An 18,817-nucleotide genomic window follows, 5' to 3' on the forward strand; every position below is an offset into this window, starting at 1 on the left:
TTATTTTTTTCCAAAATACAGTCCGGTCCTCCACAAGGTCTGAGGGACAGTGGACCGGCCCCCTGCTGAAAAAGTTTGCTGACCCCTGCTCTAAGCAAACTCCTGCCTCGAGTTGCGAACACCTTGCGCAGGAGCAGTCCTCTTAGAGGCTGCTGACTCACCACAAATGTGGTTAAGGGTCCCCCACTTGTTACGGCTATAGGAATCCTGGAAGCAGTCAACCAAGCTGGATAGTTCAGGAGGGAAGAGAGATGTTGGACTTGTGTCCTGTCATTGAAGGAGAAGAGGGCTATCGGAGGCTACTAGCTGGAGGAAGTGATGCTTCTGAATACCAGTTGCTGAAAACCATAGGAGGGGAAACTGTCGTGGTGCTCACGTTCTCCTTGCTAGTTTCCCATAGGCATGTGGGGTTGGTCACAGTGAGAATGGGATGCTGGGCCAGATAAGCCATTGGCCTGATCTAGCAGGCTATTTTTATGTCCTTCTCATTTGGTGGCACCTGGTTGGTCAGTCACTGTGTGACGCTGGGCGAGATGGGCCTTTGGACGACCCAGCAGGGTTCCTCTTCCAATGGCCTTTGGGTTTTCTGCCTCCCAACCAGAAAGTAAGCAAAGTCCGGCGCCCTACTCACCCTTCTCTGTCTATGTGTGGGAGAGGATGCTTGGGGGTGTTGCGGAGCTTTCTGTGGAATTGTGTGAAGTCAAGTTTTTCAGGTTGCAAGTCCCAGGTGGCACCGCTAGGAAGAAAAGAGAGGGGATGAGACACAGAGCAGTTGAATCGCACGCACGCCACAAAATGATTTTTTTAAAAGTTGTGCATGGATCTACTGAACAGGGCACTTGGGAGTTGAATGAACCACCAACCTCATGTGCTTTTATTAGACTACAGTGGGTGAATGAGGACTAGATGAGCATAGGCATTCGTTCATTGGTGCCTATTTATTTTGCAGTAGGTACCACCTTATAAGTAAGGGACCCAGGTGGCGCTGTGGGTTAAACCACTGAGCCTAGGGCTTGCTGATCAGAAGGTCAGCGGTTCGAATCCCTGTGATTGGGTGAGCTCCCCAAGCAAAAAAACCAAACCCTTCCATTAAATGACAACAATTAATTTGCATCTCGTAACCCTAAGAGAAAAAGGACGCGGGTGGCGCTGTGATTTAAAACACTGCGCTGCTTGGACTTGCCGATTGGAAGGTCAGCGGGTGAGCTTCTATTGTTTGGTCCCAGCTCCTGCCCACCTAGCAGTTCGAAAGCACGTCAAAATGCAAGTAGATAAATAGGAACCGCTACTGCGGGAAGGTAAACGGCGTTTCCGTGTGCTGCTCTGGTTCGCCAGAAGTGACTTTGTCATGCTGACCACATGACCTGGAAGCTGTTCGCCGGCTCCCTCGGCCAATAATGCGAGATGAGCGCGCAACCCCAGAGTCGGTCACGACTGGACCTAATGGTCAGGGGTCCCTTTACCTTTACCACCTTTTAAGTAGCATTTGCTTTGGTGTGAGAAGTGGAGGTTGCTTCTTCTAAAAACCTCCAGGTGGCAGGTGGCATCTTAGAATAACTTCTATTAACAGAAATAGTGAAGAGTTTTCCAAAAAGGTATCTTGCCTAATTGATTAGGGCATCTTATTTTAGTCCCCTGCCTCCCTGCACGCACACACACACACAAAAGCTTTTGAGGCAATCTGACTGATTTTAATAATCAACTGAAATGTTATAGCCCATAAAGGCAAACATCCAGCTTGTTGAAACAGTATTGGGAAGATGGCCTGGAGCTGGGAATTTTACGTTTGCTTCCTCCCAGCAACCCTCATCAACCAGAATAGATATTGCAACTGTAACGGTAGAACCTTGTAATAGCAGTGAGATTAAAAGGTTTAGAAGCAAGCAGAAAAAAATAGCAGGTAACTGGTAGGGTGACATTTTAAGAGCTGAACTGACCTGAAGGACTCGAGAGTATTGGCTGCCCAGATATCTGTTCCCAGCATGTCAAGGGAATTGTCTTTGTTGCCGTTCTAAAAAAAAAAAAGGTGTAAAATCTTCATTACTTTCAAGCAGAACGACACGTCTACCATGAAACTTGCCTTAAATAACGGAGAGTGGTTTCAGATTACCAATTTACTGAGCATTCAGCAATATTTGCTTGCACAAAGTTTGCTTATATACAAATCTAATACATGAAAATAATAGCTGAGCATTCACCCTGGTCTTCTTGTGAGATGTTTTACAGGTCTTCACGGTAGTCATTTCTTCGCCCCACTCTTCTCAATGTGTTTCGCCCCCATTACTTTCCAAATTGCAAAAAATAATAATAATAACAGTCTTATTCCTTTCCGTTGCTGGGCTAGGGCGCCAGGGCGCATTGATCCAGTTTAGCTGTGCAAACTTGAATCCCTTTCATAAAATAGCTCAGATGGTCTGGAGGCAATCCTGACATTGCTGAATCTCAGTTCCAGACAACAGTGTGAGCCAATGAAACTGAGATGTGTTTGGACAGTGAATCGGGAATAAAATTGATAAATGGGTTGTAACTGAAACCTGCCCCAGAGTACATATTGCGAGAAGCCAAGTTGCAGGGAACCAGGCAGAGGGCCTTCTCGGTAGTGGCGCCCGCCCTGTGGAATGCCCTCCCACCAGATGTCAAAGAGAAAAACAACTACAGTGGTGCCTCGCTAGACGAATTTAATTTGTTCCACGGGTCTATTCTTATAACGAAAAATTTGTCTAGCGAATCCCACAGGAATGCATTGAATTGTTTTTTTTTTAAAAAAATTGCCCATAGGAACGCATTAATTGAATTTCAATGCATTCCTATGGGAAACCGCGATTCGCTAGACGATTTTTTCGTAAAACGAATTCGTCTAGCGAGGCAACCTCCGCTAGAAAAATCATTTCTTTAAGCGAAAATTTCGTCTTACAGGGTGTTCGTTAAGCAAGGCACCACTGTACCAGATTTTTAGAAGACTTCAGAAGGCAGCCCTGTTTAGGGAGGCTTTTTAATGTTTAATTGATTCTTTTGTTTTATTTTTCTGTTGGAAGCCGCCCAGAGTGGCTGGGGAAATCCAGCCAGATTGGAAGATGAAGAGTTAAAACAGCAGATCACCCTAGCGAGATCAGGGATCTTTCCCTCATCCCTCACCCCCCCCCCCCTAACCAGAAGCAACCATATAACTGCAGGCCTGTTATTCTCCAGCAGGTGACGCTTAAAACAGATAATCAGCAATAAGTTCTGGCTGAAACAACAGTTGTAGCTGGAAGTTTCTCATTCAGACAATCATCCTTTTGATGGGCTCACAGTTTGGAGGCTAACACAACACCTAGCTTGTCGAGACAATAGAAGCTGACAACACAACAAACTAACAACTGACAACCCTCAACAAACTAAACACAGTCCACAAGCAAAGCACAACGGCTAATGAGGGCCAACTCCTCTTGTCCGTGTGATTTATCAGGTGCTGACAGGCTTCATTACCTGGGAGTGACTTAGGGCTGTGCAAATGGTGTGCTCAAGGGTTACTCAAATGATACCCACACCTTCCCCTACATTTTGGTCACAGAAGCCGTCAGCATTGCAGCTGTGGCAGTCACATTCCCTCAGGACGCTGAGCGCATGTGGACATAGTCAAACTCTCATGATGCCCAGGAGAGTCTAAAAACATGGGGCGCCACCTATTTGCAAGAGCGAAATCCCCATATAGCAAAATACTGGGCTCAAGAAGTGCACCCTTCATTATCGCTTGGCTTGCTAATGGTTTGGAAATTTTGAAACTGGACTTAACGTAAAAGTAGACTTATGGGTTGTTGTTTTTTTTAAAAAAGATCCAAATCTGTAAACCTATGCTATCCACTCAAAAGAGTTGGGGGGTCTCGCTAGCAACTATTCCAGATCTCTGTTAATTCTATTGAAGAAACATAATTCATTTTTGTTGGTCGAGTTCTTGTTCTTCTGCGCGGATAACTTTACTTTGCAACTTACACCATGTGATGCCGTTATGTTTTCTTTTCGTGTCCATTTTTTAAAAAACCAAATCAGTAAAAGAGAGAGAGAGAGACAGAGCCTGGAATTGTATGAGTAATTTTGTTTTTCTGCTGAAAAGAAAGGCGGTTTCATTTTTCAGGCATTAAGGAACTGCCTTTTCCCCCTCATAACTGTCACCCATCAGTGAGCACCCTCAAAACCACGAAGTTCCTTCTCCTGCTTGCATGATGCAAAACTCTAATTCTTAAAAAAATGTAAAAAATGTAAAAGGGAGCTAAATTTTGGGTCAACCTAACAAATTATAGCTTTTCATATAAAGATGTGTAATTTACTATCAAGTTGTAGGAACGTGGGGTGTTATAGCCACAGGACGTGGGCCCTTTTTGAGGAGTGAAGCCTAGCTCATTCAACCACAGACTCTATGCCACACAGATTACATCCACACCACACATTTAAAGCACTATAATACCACTTAAAACAGAAACAGCTCCCCCCAAAGAATCCTGGGAGCTGTAGTTTTTTAAGGGCGCTGAGTGTTGCTAGGAGACTCCTATTCTCCCCTCGCGGAACTACAGTTCCCAGAGTTTCCTGGGAATAGACTATTTGTTATATCACTCTGGGAACTGTAGCTCTGTAAGGAGGAACAGGTGGAGGGTCTCCTAGCAATGCTCAGCACCCTTAAACTACAGTTCCCAGGATTCTTTGGGGGAAATGTTTATAAAGCGGTGCGGCGGTGCTCCGAATGCGTGGATGTGGCCACACACACACCGAAGACTCATGTCCTTGCAGGATGAGGCCTGCAATGAACAGCCACCACCAGACGTCTCTTCCAGCTTTCCTAGTCTTGTCTTCCACCACCAGCAAAACCACTAGAGGATACCTTGGTTGAGTGACTGAACTGGCTGCTTCTCCCTCGGCCGCCAGACTTTGACACAGACCCATGCCTGGAGCCTGAACTAGGCTGGGATCCTGAGCTGCCACTGCTGCTGTGATCCCACTCTTCCTGGAAACATCAAAAACAACAACTCACTTTAGTTAAGGGCAACTTATCAAAGCTAATAAATGCCCTTTTTTTTGTAGGGCAGGAAGCAGGTGGGAGAGAGTTGAGCCTGGGGTGCCTAGAGACAACTGCACACCTTGGCTATTTGAAACCCTGCCTGCCCAGTAGCTTTTGCCAACATGGTGCCCACGGCTGTGCTTGCTGAGAATGCTGGACATTGCAGCCCAAAATATCTGGAGGGCAGCAGGTTGGCAAACGCTGCTTTGAAGAGAGTATAAACCCTTTCATGTGTGAACATCCCTGAAGGTTCCATACAAACAGCCTCGACGCCACGGGGAACGCACATCAAACAGGAATGCTGCCCACAAGCAGACACATTAATCTATGACACCAGTAAAAATGACTCTACTTTTCAAAGCTCTCCTTGTTCCGGTAGGCAAAATGATAACACAGTGTGCATATGCCTTTAAACAACACCTTTGCATTCATGAAGCTGAGACCATTTAAAAACATAAAGACATAGCAGAACTCTGGTGTACACACAGTACTCAGCACATACGTTTTCGAACTGCAGTGATGGGATGTGTAGTTAAAGTGATATTGGGAGGGTACTGGCTGTCCAATTCTTGCTTTGGGGGGGGGGGGAGAAGTGACCCAGGTGGGGTATGGTGCCGGTTTTAGAAGTTATGCATGGTATGAAAAAAGTCAAGAGGATTAGAGAAGGTGCCACAATAGTAGAACTTAGGTCTCCTGATGAAAATGGCTAGCAGGAGATTCAGGACAGACAAAACGAAATACAGTGGTCACCTTGGTTCTCAAACGCTTTGGTTCCCAAACGCTGAAAACCCGGCTGACGGCTATTGTTTCCAGGGTGCCTGTACCAATCAGAACCTTACCCTTGGATTTCGAACATTTCAGAAGTCAAACAGACTTCCGGAACAGATTTAAGTTTGGCGCTTTTGTTTTTGCTATTTATTTTGCGTTTTTGTGGCTTTTCCGGTGAATTTGTTTTTGTGACTGTGTGGAACCCAGTTCAGCTACTGATTGATTGATTGACTTTGTGACTGTGGAAATGGATAAACGCCCCCCATCCAAACAATGACTATCATCAGCTAAGGAAAAAAAATAATTTTTATTTTTATCATCTACAATACTGTCTTATTTATTTTATAGTACAGTACATTGATTATTGCTTTCGTTTCATGGATCAATGGTCTCGTTAGATAGTAAAATTCATGTTAACTTGCTGTTTTAGGGGTTGTTTTTAAAAGTCTGGAACGGATTAATCCGTTTTGCATTACTTTCTATGGGAAAGCACGCCTTGGTTTTGAAACGCTTTGATTTTGGAACAGACTTCTGGAACAGATTAAGTCTGAGAACCAAGGTACCACTGTATTTATTTGTGGAACGTAATATATAGAATTTGCTGCCAAAGGCTTAGATGGCCTAGAAAAAATAATAACAGTAATAGACAGATGGAGGATAGATCTCTCAGAGGCGATGCACAATCACAAATAAGCCTAGGGCAAGGAGCCCTATCTCTCAAAATGATGATGGACTACAATTCACATCATCCCTGCTCATTGGCTATGCTGCAGGGGCCAAAGTGAGTCTGAGTCCCACAACAAACGGTACCTATTTCCCGCGTGGAGCTACAATTCTCCGTGTGGTTTAACAGCCAAACCCACTTCCCAGGAAAGTCTGGGAATTGTAGCCCCGTGCGGAGAATAGGGGCATCCTAACAGCTCTGAGCACCAATAATAAACTGTACTTGCTGCAATTCTTTTCCGGGAAGCTGTGACTGTTTAAAGTGGCGTGATATCGCTTTAAATGCATAGGGCAGATGGGTCCCAATAATAACAACAACTTATTATTTGTACCCTGCCCATCTGGCTGGGTTTCCCCAGCCACTCTGGGCGGCTTCCAACAAAGATTAAAATACATTAAAATGTCACACATCAAACACTTCCCTAAACAGGGCTGCCTTCAGATGCTTTCTAAATGTCAGGTAATTGTTTATCTCTTTGACATCTGATGGGAGGGCGTTCCACAGGGTGGGTGCCACTACCGAGAAGGCCCTCTGCCTGGTTCCCTGTAGCTTTGCTTCTCGCAGTGAGGGAACCGCCAGAAGGCCCTCGGCGCTGGACCTCAGTGTCCGGGCAGAACGATGGAGGTGGAGATGCTCCTTCAGGTATACTGGACCGAGGCCTTTTAGGGCTTGAAAGGTCAGCACCAACACTTTGAATTTCAAGACCAGTGTTATGTGGTCTTGGGGGCCGCTCCCAGTCACCAGTCTAGCTGCCGCATTCTGGATTAGTTGTAGTTTCCGGGTCACTTTCAAAGGTAGCTCCATGTAGTGCGCATTGCAGTAGCCCAAGCGGGAGATAACTAGAGCATGCACAACTCTGGCGAGACAGTCTGCTGGCAGGTAGGGTCTCAGCCTGCGTACCAGGTGGAGCTGGTAGACAGCTGCCCTGGATACAGAACTGACCTGCGCCTCCATGGACAGCTGTGAGTCGAAAATGACTCCCAGGCTGTGCATCTGATCCTTCAGGGGCACAGTTACCCCATTCAGGACCGGGGAGTCCTCCACACCAGCCCGCCCCCCGGTCCCCAAAGAACAGTACTTCTGTCTTGTAAAGATTCAACCTCAATCCATTAGCAGCCATCCATCCTCCAACCGCCTCCAGGCACTCATAAAGGACTTTCACTGGTTCTGATTTAAAAGAGAGGTAGAGCTGGGTATCATCCGCATATTGATGGACACCCAGCCCAAACCCCCTGATGATCTCTCCCCTGGTTTGTGTCCTTTCCTACGATCTGTTTCTCCTCTGAAGTAATCATATCTATTACTGTAGCTCTGCCCTTCCCAAATACAATTGCCTTTACAGTCATGTTGTTGTTGTTTAGTCATTTAGTCGTGTCCGACTCTTCGTGACCCCATGGACCAGAGCACGCCAGGCACTCCTGTCTTCCACTGCCTCCCGCAGTTTGGTCAAACTCATGTTCGTAGCTTCGAGAACACTGTCCAACTATCTCGCCCTCTGTCGTCCCCTTCTCCTTGTGCCCTCCATCTTTCTCAACATCAGGGTCTTTTCCAAGGAGTCTTCTCTTCTCATGAGGTGGCCAAAGTATTGGAGCCTCAGCTTCACGATCTTAGGTATGCTTCAGGTTGAGTACTTTCAGGTTAAGTACTCCGTGGACCTGGAAGTGTTTACTTCTGGGTTCCGCTGCACAAGCAGAAGCGATCTGCGCGCTTCACTCATGCGCAGAAGTCCTCTATCAGCGCTTCGCGTGCACACACACTATCGCTGCTCGGATTAAGTACTTTTTGGGGTGCAAATGGCACCCTGGAACCAATTAAGTACTTACACCGAGGTACCACTGTATATCCAGCTCCCCCCCTTTCCCAAATTGCAGTGGGGGGGGGAGTGGGAGCACTTAACCCTTTCCTCATGGACAATGGTCCCACTGCAAATTACCTTTCCCCCAATAACTGCGGCTGGAGAAAGGAGGAGTGATGATTCGGATGCAGTCTGGAAAGAGCTGCTTTTCCCCTTCCAGCTTCAATCAGAACAGCAATGATTTGGCATTGCTAATTCTTCCGCATCTGGAAACACCCCGTTAGGATGCTTGGCAAAAGAGCTAATGAAGTTGGAGAACTTTGCTAAACCTCAACAAAACTAAGCAGCCCGACGAAGTTTGCAACCCAGCAGCTCAAGTTTGTTCATTTAGTTCAGGCATCCCCAAACTCGGCCCTCCAGATGTTTTTGGACTACAACTCCCACCATCCCTAGCTAACAAGAGCAGGGGTCAGGGATGATGGGAATTGTAGTCCCAAAACATCTGGAGGGCAGAGTTTGGGGGTGCCTGATTTAATTGATAAGATTTATATACCCCTTGATTGCAAAAACTCTAAAAGTGGCTTACAGAGAGTTAGCTCACAAACAAGCTAAGGTTTATGAAATACTGTTAATAAAAGGCTATTTTGCACTGCTGCAAGGTCTTTGTTTTGATTTAGTTAGTTTGGCTTCTGTAGCACAGTAAGTACAGGCATCAGAGTCCAAGCTGTTCCCAATAACTTTTCATGATCTAGCAAATAGCTTCGAAAGCAAACTAAGGATAACATAGACAACACTGGAAGATCACAACACAGAGGAACAAGCAGCTTTCAAAACTGGCTCCCACCAGTGCTATTTTGCTAGAAAAAGAGGTGCCAGAACTCACCAGGAATGATTCTCCTATAATGGCAATGGTGCCCACCTGAGAGGTGCCGGACGTGAGTTCTGGTGAGTTGTGGCTGTGGAAAAAAACTCCTGCCTCCCACCCAGTTCAAATGGCAGAGTAGGGTAGTTGAAAATGAAGCCACCTTCTTCAGAAGCCACCTTCTTATTTTTTCAGAAGGATCTCCCAGAAACAAAATTTCCCGAAGTCTTACATTGCAACTGAAAATTCAGATGGATTTAAGAGGGAAGGTTTGTGTGCAGTTGCCAGCAAGAACCCAAAGCCGTGCTTCAAAATCCTTTTGGGGAACATTATTTTAAGCTGTCAATGAACCTCAAGTCTTGGAGGTGAAACCTTGAGGCAAGGAAGAAAGCCACAACACACACACACATTTCCAGCGGAAGGTTCCTGTTTCCCTTACCTGGTTTTGATTATGAGGTGCTACGTTCTTGCCTCTCGAGGAGGAACGATTGCCTTCTACCTGTTCATTGCAGTCAGCTGTCCACTGAAAAAAAGAGAGAAAGGGACAGAAAGGTGCCACGTGAAACAACTGCTTTGAGGGAGCCCTGGAAAGTCAGTGCTGTAAAACTGGAAGGAGAACAACTTCACAAAGAATTTTGTTTGAGCTTGAAACTGGAGATTGAAGGGGAATCTATGCAGAAAGTTACTGCCCCACAGAATTATTTATTAGCCTGCCAGCCCACAGGTCAGCCACTTGAGGAATATCGATAGCCTAAAATTGATAGAGCTGCAGGGAATGGATAAAATTAAACAAGGGGGTGGATTGGAGCCCCCCCCCCAAAAAGCTGGTTTCCCTGCTCTAGAGGCATCGGTGGTTCATGTTGGACCAGGACCAGGGTTCAAATCCCCACTCGGCCATGAAGCTCACTGGGCGACCTTGGGCAAGTCACTGCCTCTCAACCTAACCTACCTGACAGGGTTGTTGTTTTGGGGATTAAATGCTGAGGGGGAGAACTACGCTCACTACCTTGAGCTCCTTGAAGAAAAAGTTGGGATATAAATGAAATAAATAATACAGCTGGAAGAGGAGCTTCACACGGGGGTGGGGGAGAGCTGTACACCACCTTGAGAAAAAGGTGGGATATTGTTGTTGTTGTTGATTAAATGTGTATACCATCCTTCATCTGAAGATAGCAGGGCCATTCGCGACATAACATAAAATACAAATACAAACGAGAAGAAAACCAAAAACAAGCCAATAACCTTCTCCTACAAATACATTTATAAAAGGCATTTAAAGAGGAACGTTTTTGCCTGGCGCCTAAAGGTGTATAATGAAGGTGCCAGGCAAACCTCGCCGGGGAGAGCATTCCACAAATGGGGAGCCCCTGCAGAAAAGGCCCCGTCCTCGTGCTGCTGCCCCTTCGGAGCTCTGGCTGAGGAAGCACACAAAAAGGGGCCTTAGACGATGATCGCAGGGTCTGGGTCAGTTCGTATGGGGAGAGGATATAAATGCCATTCATCATCATCATCATCATCATCATCATCATCATCATCGCAAATGTCACCTGATTTGTTGTACTCTCCCCACTGCACCTTACAGCCCCCTGTCCAAGTCGCCCACCTGTACGCACCTGCGAGACATTAGACTGTGTTTTCTCGCTCTCCCCGTCCCCTTCTGTCTTGTCCGTTAGTAAGCCTTGGACCTGATACTCCAAAACGTAGCTGTCAATGAAACGCTCCAGCTCTTCGATTTCCTGCGAACGGTTGCTCCCTGCCTCAGATGAGGCAGAAGCCGCAGAGGAATTTTCCATCACTCTGGATAGGGAGCCAAGATCGGAAGGGGCCTAAGGGCAGGAAAGAAGGAGAGAGAAGACATGGTTTTTACGTATGTGCCAATATTCGCATTCAAAAACAGAGAAGACTGAGGAACTGCTCACTTGCACTCCTCAAAGCCTGTTAGAATTTTAAAGGACCTCCCCGCTCCTCTGCATCAGCCTACAAATATCACAGGGCATTGATTAGACTTTTATCCAACTTCCTTCACCCACCCCCAAAGGAGCCTACAACACAAACCAGCAAATACAACACAAAGTTTAGAAAAAGTCCATGGGGTCACGAAGAGTCGGACACGACTAAATGACTAAACAACAACAACATTTAAAAACGACCAGTCAAATATCCTCACATAGCTGAGAACTGGGAACTGTCATTTCTTAAGGGCGGATCACTAGGACGCTCCTATCCGCCCCCCATAAACCGCGTTCGAAATCCACCAGGTGCATTTTTGCACCTGTCGGCCCCTTGCGACCAAGTGAAGATGCCTGGGTGCTGGGATGTCTCCACCATCTGTAGGTGCCTGCCTGGGGATTCTTGGACCTGGGCTGTTCTCACACACCAACAATGCATCCTTTAGAATTTTATTTGTGATATTTCATCTGCAGAATCAGAACCAATTTCAGGAATGGGGGGGGGAGCCATATTGAAAAAATATGACGTTCGAGCCGCCTGGCCCCAAAATGGCAACGAGGCATTCCATTTTGGCGATTGCAAGGAGACATTTGTTTCCAACGCTGCACATAACTATGATTCCCAACGTCCTCTGGGAAGAAAGACTGATGCTTAAACCCCTTTAAGTCAGTGGTGGGGGTGTGCCCCTTAAGCTTAGATTGGGGCGTGGATATCGGGGCACATGTTGCGGTGAGACCTGGCAACCAGACCCTGTGTCATGGGTGGGAACATTAGAGCGGCCACAACACCCTACTGGTGGTCCCTTGATCTGGGGTGCAATTGGGTCAGAGGGATGCCAATCGAAGTGATCGAGGGGCCACTATTTAACCCGGTGCACGTGCCCTGAGCTTCCTCTTTTGGGCTCAGTGCATCAGAAGACCCGCCCACCTCTCCCTATATTTAGGGCTTGCACTTGACCTTGCTATGCCGCCGTGTGTCACCTGTCGTTGGGACTGGGGCATGGCTGATTGGCTGGTGCCACTTGGGTTTCGCCTGCCGCATAGCAAATCGTCACAACTTGTAAGGTTGCGGATAGGCTCTGGTTCAGGTGGATAGGGGTGGCAGGGTGCCTAGCCAACCCTATGCTTGGATATTAGGGTGGGTCATAAAAAACTTTTTTTGGAAAATGTTTCCTCCCTTGATCTTATATCAGGCATATGGTATAAACACTACGAGTGATGAAAACATAGGAATTTGACTCATTTATTCTCAGTATGTTAAATTGTGAAGTAATAAACATAAATTTTAGGTTTTATGTAGAGCAATAATAGTTGCATACTATTATTTTCTGCAATATTTATTTATTTAAGATAAAAAATGTTGATAATTTACATGAAATACCAATGGTTTTGAACAAGTTATATGGAACAATTAAGCAAACGGTGTACTAAACAAGTAAACATAAACAATAAAACACCACTCATGTGTTGCTTCAAAACATCACATTATACTTAATTACTTAGGTATAAATTGTACTAAATGCTTACAATTTGAAATTTGACCATGTTTATACCATACGCCTGATATAAGATCAAGGGAGGAAACATTTTCCCAAAAAAGTTTTTTATGACCCACCCTATTGGATATTCCTTTAACAAGGAACACACGGATTCATGGTTGGTCAACCCTGCGAGGGGTTGTGCCCGTGCCTGAGGCCAGGGGGACGTCTGGGTGGTGGACATAGCATGTCCCCAGCTTTCCGCCATTCCAGGTGTTCACCCTTGGCTGACCTATGTTAGTGCCCTGGGTCAGCACTACCTGCAATGGTGCAGGGAGCTAGTCGAACCAGAGCCTATGCAACCACTCACGTGACTGTAATCAATAAAGTTGCGGCCTAAATTCTGCCCAAAACCAAACCAAAAATTTGAGTTGTCTGAATTTATTATCTCCACACGCAAATTGTATGAGGAGCAGACCGTGATGTTGGTTTCACACAGCGGTATACCAGTGATCAAACCGCTGCGTTCCTGAGTCCCTCTGCTAGCGGCGCAACTTCATCCAGGGGGTACTGCTGGCAGAGGGGTTTGAAACGCAGCTGTTTCACCAGCAATACACCACTGAGTGAAACCAACATCTGCCCTCATACAGCACAGAGGAAGAAACAAGTTGCAGGTGGAGGAGGGGGAGGCTTCTTCTACACCACACCTGAGCGAAGCCTGATGCTGCTGAGGAATCGGGGCTCCCTCAGCTGGGGTGGGGGGGGGAACCCTCCCACCCCCAAGGTGAGCAGGAGCCTGGGCCAGCTGCATTGGCCCTAGCCTATGAGGCAGTTGGGGGGGGAAGGGCCCCAGCTCTGGCGGTGAGCTCTGCAACGGCTTCACCCTGCGTCTAACTGGCTAAAGCCATTGCATCTTGTTTCAATAATAATAATAATAATAAATGTATTTATTTCTACTCCACCCATCTGGCTGGGTTTCCCCAGCCACTCTGGGCAGCTCCCAACAGAAAATTAAAAGCACAATAAAATGTCAAACATTAAAAACTTCCCTAAACAGGGCTGCCTTCAGATGTCTTACAAAAATCAAGATAGTTGTTTATTTCCTTGACATCTGAAAGGAGGGCATTCCACAGGGCGGGGGCCACTACCAAGAAGGCCCTCTGCCTGGCTCCCTGTAGCTTCGCTTCTCTCAGTGAGGGAACCGCCAGAAGGCCCTCAGAGCTGGACCTCAGTGGGGGTGGACTGGGCCGAGGACGTTTAGGGCTTTAAAGGTCAACACCAACACTTTGAATCGTGCTCGGAAATGGTATATCGTGGTATATTCTTCAAACCGTGATGTCTGGCTTGTGATGCACTGCGATGTTGAAAATCGAACATCGCCCAGCCCTACGCCAGACATACATGAAAGAATTAAAATAGCACAGGTGTTCCTCTTTCGCACACCTTCAGCACCCTTGAGGGGTGGTTCCATGAAGCAAGCCATTATTAGCTCCTTCCAATCTGTGCGAGCATATGCTTTGAGCCCTGTGGCAAGCCAAAGATGGCCGAACAAGAGACCCAATTACCAAGGTCAGCTAACAATGGGAAATCAAAAAGGCTCAGCACCGGGCGAGGCAAAGAAAAGAGGCGACGGCGGGGGACACATTTAGCTCTTCGAGCGGAGGAAGCCAAGAGATTCTTCCGAGCTCGGCTCTGCAGCGTTGCAGGCGGACCCCCGAAAGAAACGAAGCTGCGACAAAAGGTTTTGCTTAAACCTCCACATGAAAGTGCAGTCCATTGTAGTTCCCCCTGCAACACGACAATGGAGAGAAGCCGTTAAAGGCCGCCACTCACCAGGGCTCTTATTGCAGAACTGACAGATGGACAATGCCAAGCCAGGCATGACATATGGGAACATGAATAAACACGGCACAGGGGGTGACGGAAGAGTAAATAATTAACTGGTTCTTAGAGGATAGCGGGACAGAATGAACTGCTGACTCCGGAGTTGGGACTGCAAATGGTCCAGATTCGGGTTTTGGCTCATTGGCCGTCTTAATTTTTTTAAAAACAATGTTAATAACTGGGGATAACTCAGGACAGCATCAATTCTCTGGAACTCACTGCCTATTGACATTTAGGCAGGTGCCTTCATTGTACTGCTTTCAATGCCTGCTAAAAACTTTTCCTTTAAGACAAGCCTACCCAGACATGTAATTTTATTATGTACCATTGTGAGGGGTTTTTTAAATAATAAAAAATCTGCTAGTTTGTTATCTGTTTATTAGGTCTGCTGCGACGTAAGAGGTCCCCACCTTACGCCTTTTGTTTCCAAACCTCTCAAATTATAAAAAGCACTAATAGGGATTTCTGAGGTAACACTAAACCTCTCCACTTTTCCCTATAGCCTTATTGTAATCCCCCTATCCCTTGTGGGTTTTACAAATAAAATGAGAGTACTTTTCCAGCCTGCACATGGCCCGGTATCTTCTTAAACTCTGGGGTGAATATGAGACTATTCTCAGTGTACACACCAGTAAGGGGTTCTCCTCACTTGAGCTTTCCCCACTGTGAAGCTTTCCTACCTCCCGAGGAAACTTTGTGTCACCCTTGAACCAGTCTCCCTCTTCCTCCCCCTCTCGGTGCACTCAATGGACAACAAACTATCCTTTCTGCTTTAGATAGGTGTTTTGTCCTTTTAATGAGTATCCCCACCAGATGAGCAATAGATACCTCTGCTGGGAAGATCACTCCGACGATAGTTTAAATGGCACTTTAACTTAACATTTAATGTCTTAAAATCTTAACGATTGCGTTCAAGTTTCATGTGTACAAGCATGTGGTTTCACTAGAACTCTTCTTGTTAATCATATAATTACAGACCTAACCAATTCTTCATCTACACCTACTCTAGTACTGTAACCTACTCCACAACCTCCCACATGCTCACGCTCCCAAAACCCTCTCTCCTGATTTAACGGCTACCCATCCTCTTTAAACCCGCGGCTGTTCCGCCCCTCATGGAATGGAATGCCGTCAATCAACTAAGAGGCTGGGTTTAACACTTAACACCCTGGAGTTCTACTCAAGCCAGCCCAATCTGTCACATCTGCCATTTCTAATTGCTACTTTAAGCATTTCACACCATTTCATGAAAAACACTGATATTTTTTTTAAATGATGAAGTGGTATACAAATCATGCTAAATATAAATAAATGCATGTTCTGAACATAAAGGTGGTCAAAATCATTGTACAAGGCAAAATGGCCCTCCTAGCCCAGCCGGCACTCTTGAGTCCAGGGACCAATCTGGAGTCCGCAAGCACAGAATAAATGGTAACAGAACTACTGTGCTTTGTCCCCAGCATCTGATAATCCTGGGATGGGGAACCTATGGACCAGCGTTTGAAATTAGCCAGGCGCCAGGCGCATTTTGCAACTGGGGACTGTTAGAATGCTCTTTGAGAAGTCGTGTCGCCATGTGTGGCAACTGAAACACAAGAATAAAATTGCAACTGGACTTTGTTTTTGCGTCCATTTCCTGGGTTCCTCAAGCCAAACAGCTTTTCTTTCCTACACTGCTGTAGGCCTCCCATCGCCCCAGATCATTGGCCATGCTGGCTGGGATGGAGTTGGGAGTCGAGGTAATTGGTGGGGTTCAAATCCCTGCTCAGCCATGAAACTCACTGGGCGATCTTGGGCCAGTCATTGCTTCTCGGTCTGCCCTACCTCCCAGGGATATTATTGTGAGGAGGAGGAGGAGGAGGAGGAGGAGGAGAAGAGGAGTAGTAGTAGTAGTAGTAGTAGTTTGGATTTGATATCCCGCTTTATCACTACCCGAAGGAGTCTCAAAGCGGCTAACAATCTCCTTTTCCCTTCCTCCCCCACAACAAACACTCTGTGAGGTGGGTGGGACTGAGAGACTTCAGAGAAGTGTGACTAGCCCAAGGTCACCCAGCAGCTGCATGTGGAGGAGCGGAGACGCAAACCCGGTTCCCCAGATTACAAGTCTACCACTCTTAACCACTACACCACACTGGCTCTGGAGAAAGTGGAGAGAGTAAAAGATGCATGGACACCACACCTTGAGCTCCTCAAGGCATCCTTGATTTATAACATAAACATATTGGTTGAAAGAAAGCATTGTTTGCTCAATAACAAGCTTGTCACCTGTCAACTACTGCTCTTTAAACCGATCCGTGTTTTCTGCAAACTCGTGAATGTAGCCTTAGAGTTGACTTGCATACTCGAGGAGAGATTTTTGCCTGAAACCCTGGAAAGGCTGCTGCCAGTCTGAGATGACTGCATGGAGCTAGATGGACAAGTGGTCTGACTCTGTCTAAGGCAACTTCCTAAGTCCCTCTCTCCCTCTATGAAGGCTCGAAGAAAACCTTTTTAAGTAGGTTGTCTTCCGTTTATGAAATCTGAATTCGGGAAAGGCTGGTTGAAGGCTTCTCCACTGACACACAGAGCTGCCCATTTTGCAGAATTCTCTCTCAGCCATAGTTAGAAATCAGCAGGACCAGATCTGGCAATGGCAGGTCTTGCTGCAGCCTCCCCGCGCATAAGAGATCGGGTGGAGGCATACCCAGATAAGATGCAATCAAAGCAGAAAATGAAAAGAGCATCTCTCTCTCTCTCAAGCGCTTCCGCTCAGGGGCAGTAATAACATCCAGCGCTAACCTTTGAATAACTTAACTGCATGGAAAGGAGTTTCCCGGTTAACTTTTAATCCCCTGAAAAACACAGGTTTATAAAGGGAAAGGCCAGCAGGCCCTTAAAATATACCGCTACCAGCAGGCACCATTCTGATTACTAAAAAGTATCTCAGTCTTCCATCAGCTCCATTTGTTCCCCAAAACACACTCCAGATTTAATGCAACAGCCAGGGACAAACTACGAGGTGAGATGCTTTTGTGTGAGCAAATGCCGTGTGCCCGCCTCTGGTGTGGAACGGAGTAGAGGCACAGCAGCTCACAGCCCGTGTTTAATCCAGGAAGTGGGGGAAATGAGTAGTGCCGCTTCCTGCCAGCCTGTGCAAATGATTTCAGTTTCTAATGTATATCCCAGCATTCTTGTAAGAACACAATGCAAGGAGGCCTGCCCCCGTTATTTACTAAAGTTTGTTTCTCAAACTTGAGTCTCCAACCGTTGTTGGACTACAACTCCCACCACCCCTGACCACTGGTCCTGCTAGCTAGGGATGATGGGAGTTGTAGTCCAACAATGGTTGGAGACTCAAGTTTGAGAAACAAACCTTAGTAAAGAACGGGGGGCAGGCCTTCTTGCATTGTGTTTGAGAAACAGTGCTTAGTGAACCAGGTAGGGCTGGAAGTTACCCCCGCCTGAAATCTTGTAGGGTTGCTCCCAGTTAATTCGGATGACACTCAGCTGCAGAGACCAATAGTATGACTCTGTATCAAGACCAATGTTTGAAATTAGCCAGGTGCATTTTGCACCTGACTATCTGACATGCGACCAAGTAAAGATGGCTGGGCGCCAGGAGGTCTTCACCATCTGGAAGTACATGCCATGAGATCATTGGACCTTGACTGTTTTCACACACTAATATCACATCCTGTAGAAATCTATCAGTTATATTTTAGCTGTACCATCAGAATGAATTTCAGGAACCAAAATGCTTCATCTGTATATACTGGGCAGGAACAGTGATCAACCTTATACAGTGGTACCTCGGTTTAAGAACAGCCCTGTTTATAAACTATTCGGTTTATGAACTCCACAAAACCAGAAGTAGTGTCCCGGTTTGCGAACTTTACTTTGGTCTAAGAACGGAATCTGAATGGTGGAAGGGCACCGGCGGCGGGAGGCCTCATTAGGGTAAGTGCGCCTCGGTTTAAGAACGGTTTTGGTTTAAGAACGGACTTCCAGAACTGGTTAAGTTCCTAAACCGAGGTACCACTATAGTTATTATTGTAGCTTGTCTTCACTTACTCTCCCGCCCCCACTGCCCTGCTCACAGCTGTGAAGAATATCCCTGTGTTATGGTCCATGTCACCATTAAGAAAAAGAGGTAGGAATAGGCCAATATATATGGGAACTGTCCCTGGATCAAGTGACCTTTCTTCTTTAAAGTTCTCAAAGCTCTTAACCTAGCTCAAGGTTGTCATCTGAGCTAGCCAGATGTTTTAACTGAGAATCAACCACAGTCAGACCATCATTAGAAAAATGAAACTTTAGAGCCACCTTGTCCCAAAATGTTAACTAGA

General features: G+C 46.3%; 1 protein-coding gene across 8 annotated transcripts in view; it reads right to left on the bottom strand.

Annotated features, from left to right (window-relative positions):
- The window catches only part of CTIF (cap binding complex dependent translation initiation factor), a 161,208-nt gene that overhangs the window by 96,074 nt on the left and 46,317 nt on the right, over positions 1-18,817 (bottom strand). For 4 of the 8 annotated variants that reach the window (XM_088653133.1, XM_035100979.3, XM_035100975.3 and 1 more), the window contains exons 2-6: positions 10,795-11,007; positions 9,621-9,704; positions 4,856-4,978; positions 1,938-2,011; positions 632-736 (exon numbers count right to left, since the gene is read on the bottom strand). In XM_088653133.1, coding sequence (XP_088509259.1) covers positions 632-736; positions 1,938-2,011; positions 4,856-4,978; positions 9,621-9,704; positions 10,795-10,974 — 566 coding nt within the window. In that variant the 5' untranslated portion in view covers positions 10,975-11,007. The remainder of the gene's footprint in view (positions 1-631; positions 737-1,937; positions 2,012-4,855; positions 4,979-9,620; positions 9,705-10,794; positions 11,008-18,817) is intronic. The other 4 variants (XM_088653135.1, XM_088653134.1, XM_035100977.3 and 1 more) reach the window with 1 other exon arrangement.

Source organism: Zootoca vivipara, chromosome 10 (assembly GCF_965207765.1).
Source record: "Zootoca vivipara chromosome 10, rZooViv2.hap1.1, whole genome shotgun sequence".
In the NCBI taxonomy this organism is placed as follows: Eukaryota; Metazoa; Chordata; class Lepidosauria; order Squamata; family Lacertidae; genus Zootoca; species Zootoca vivipara.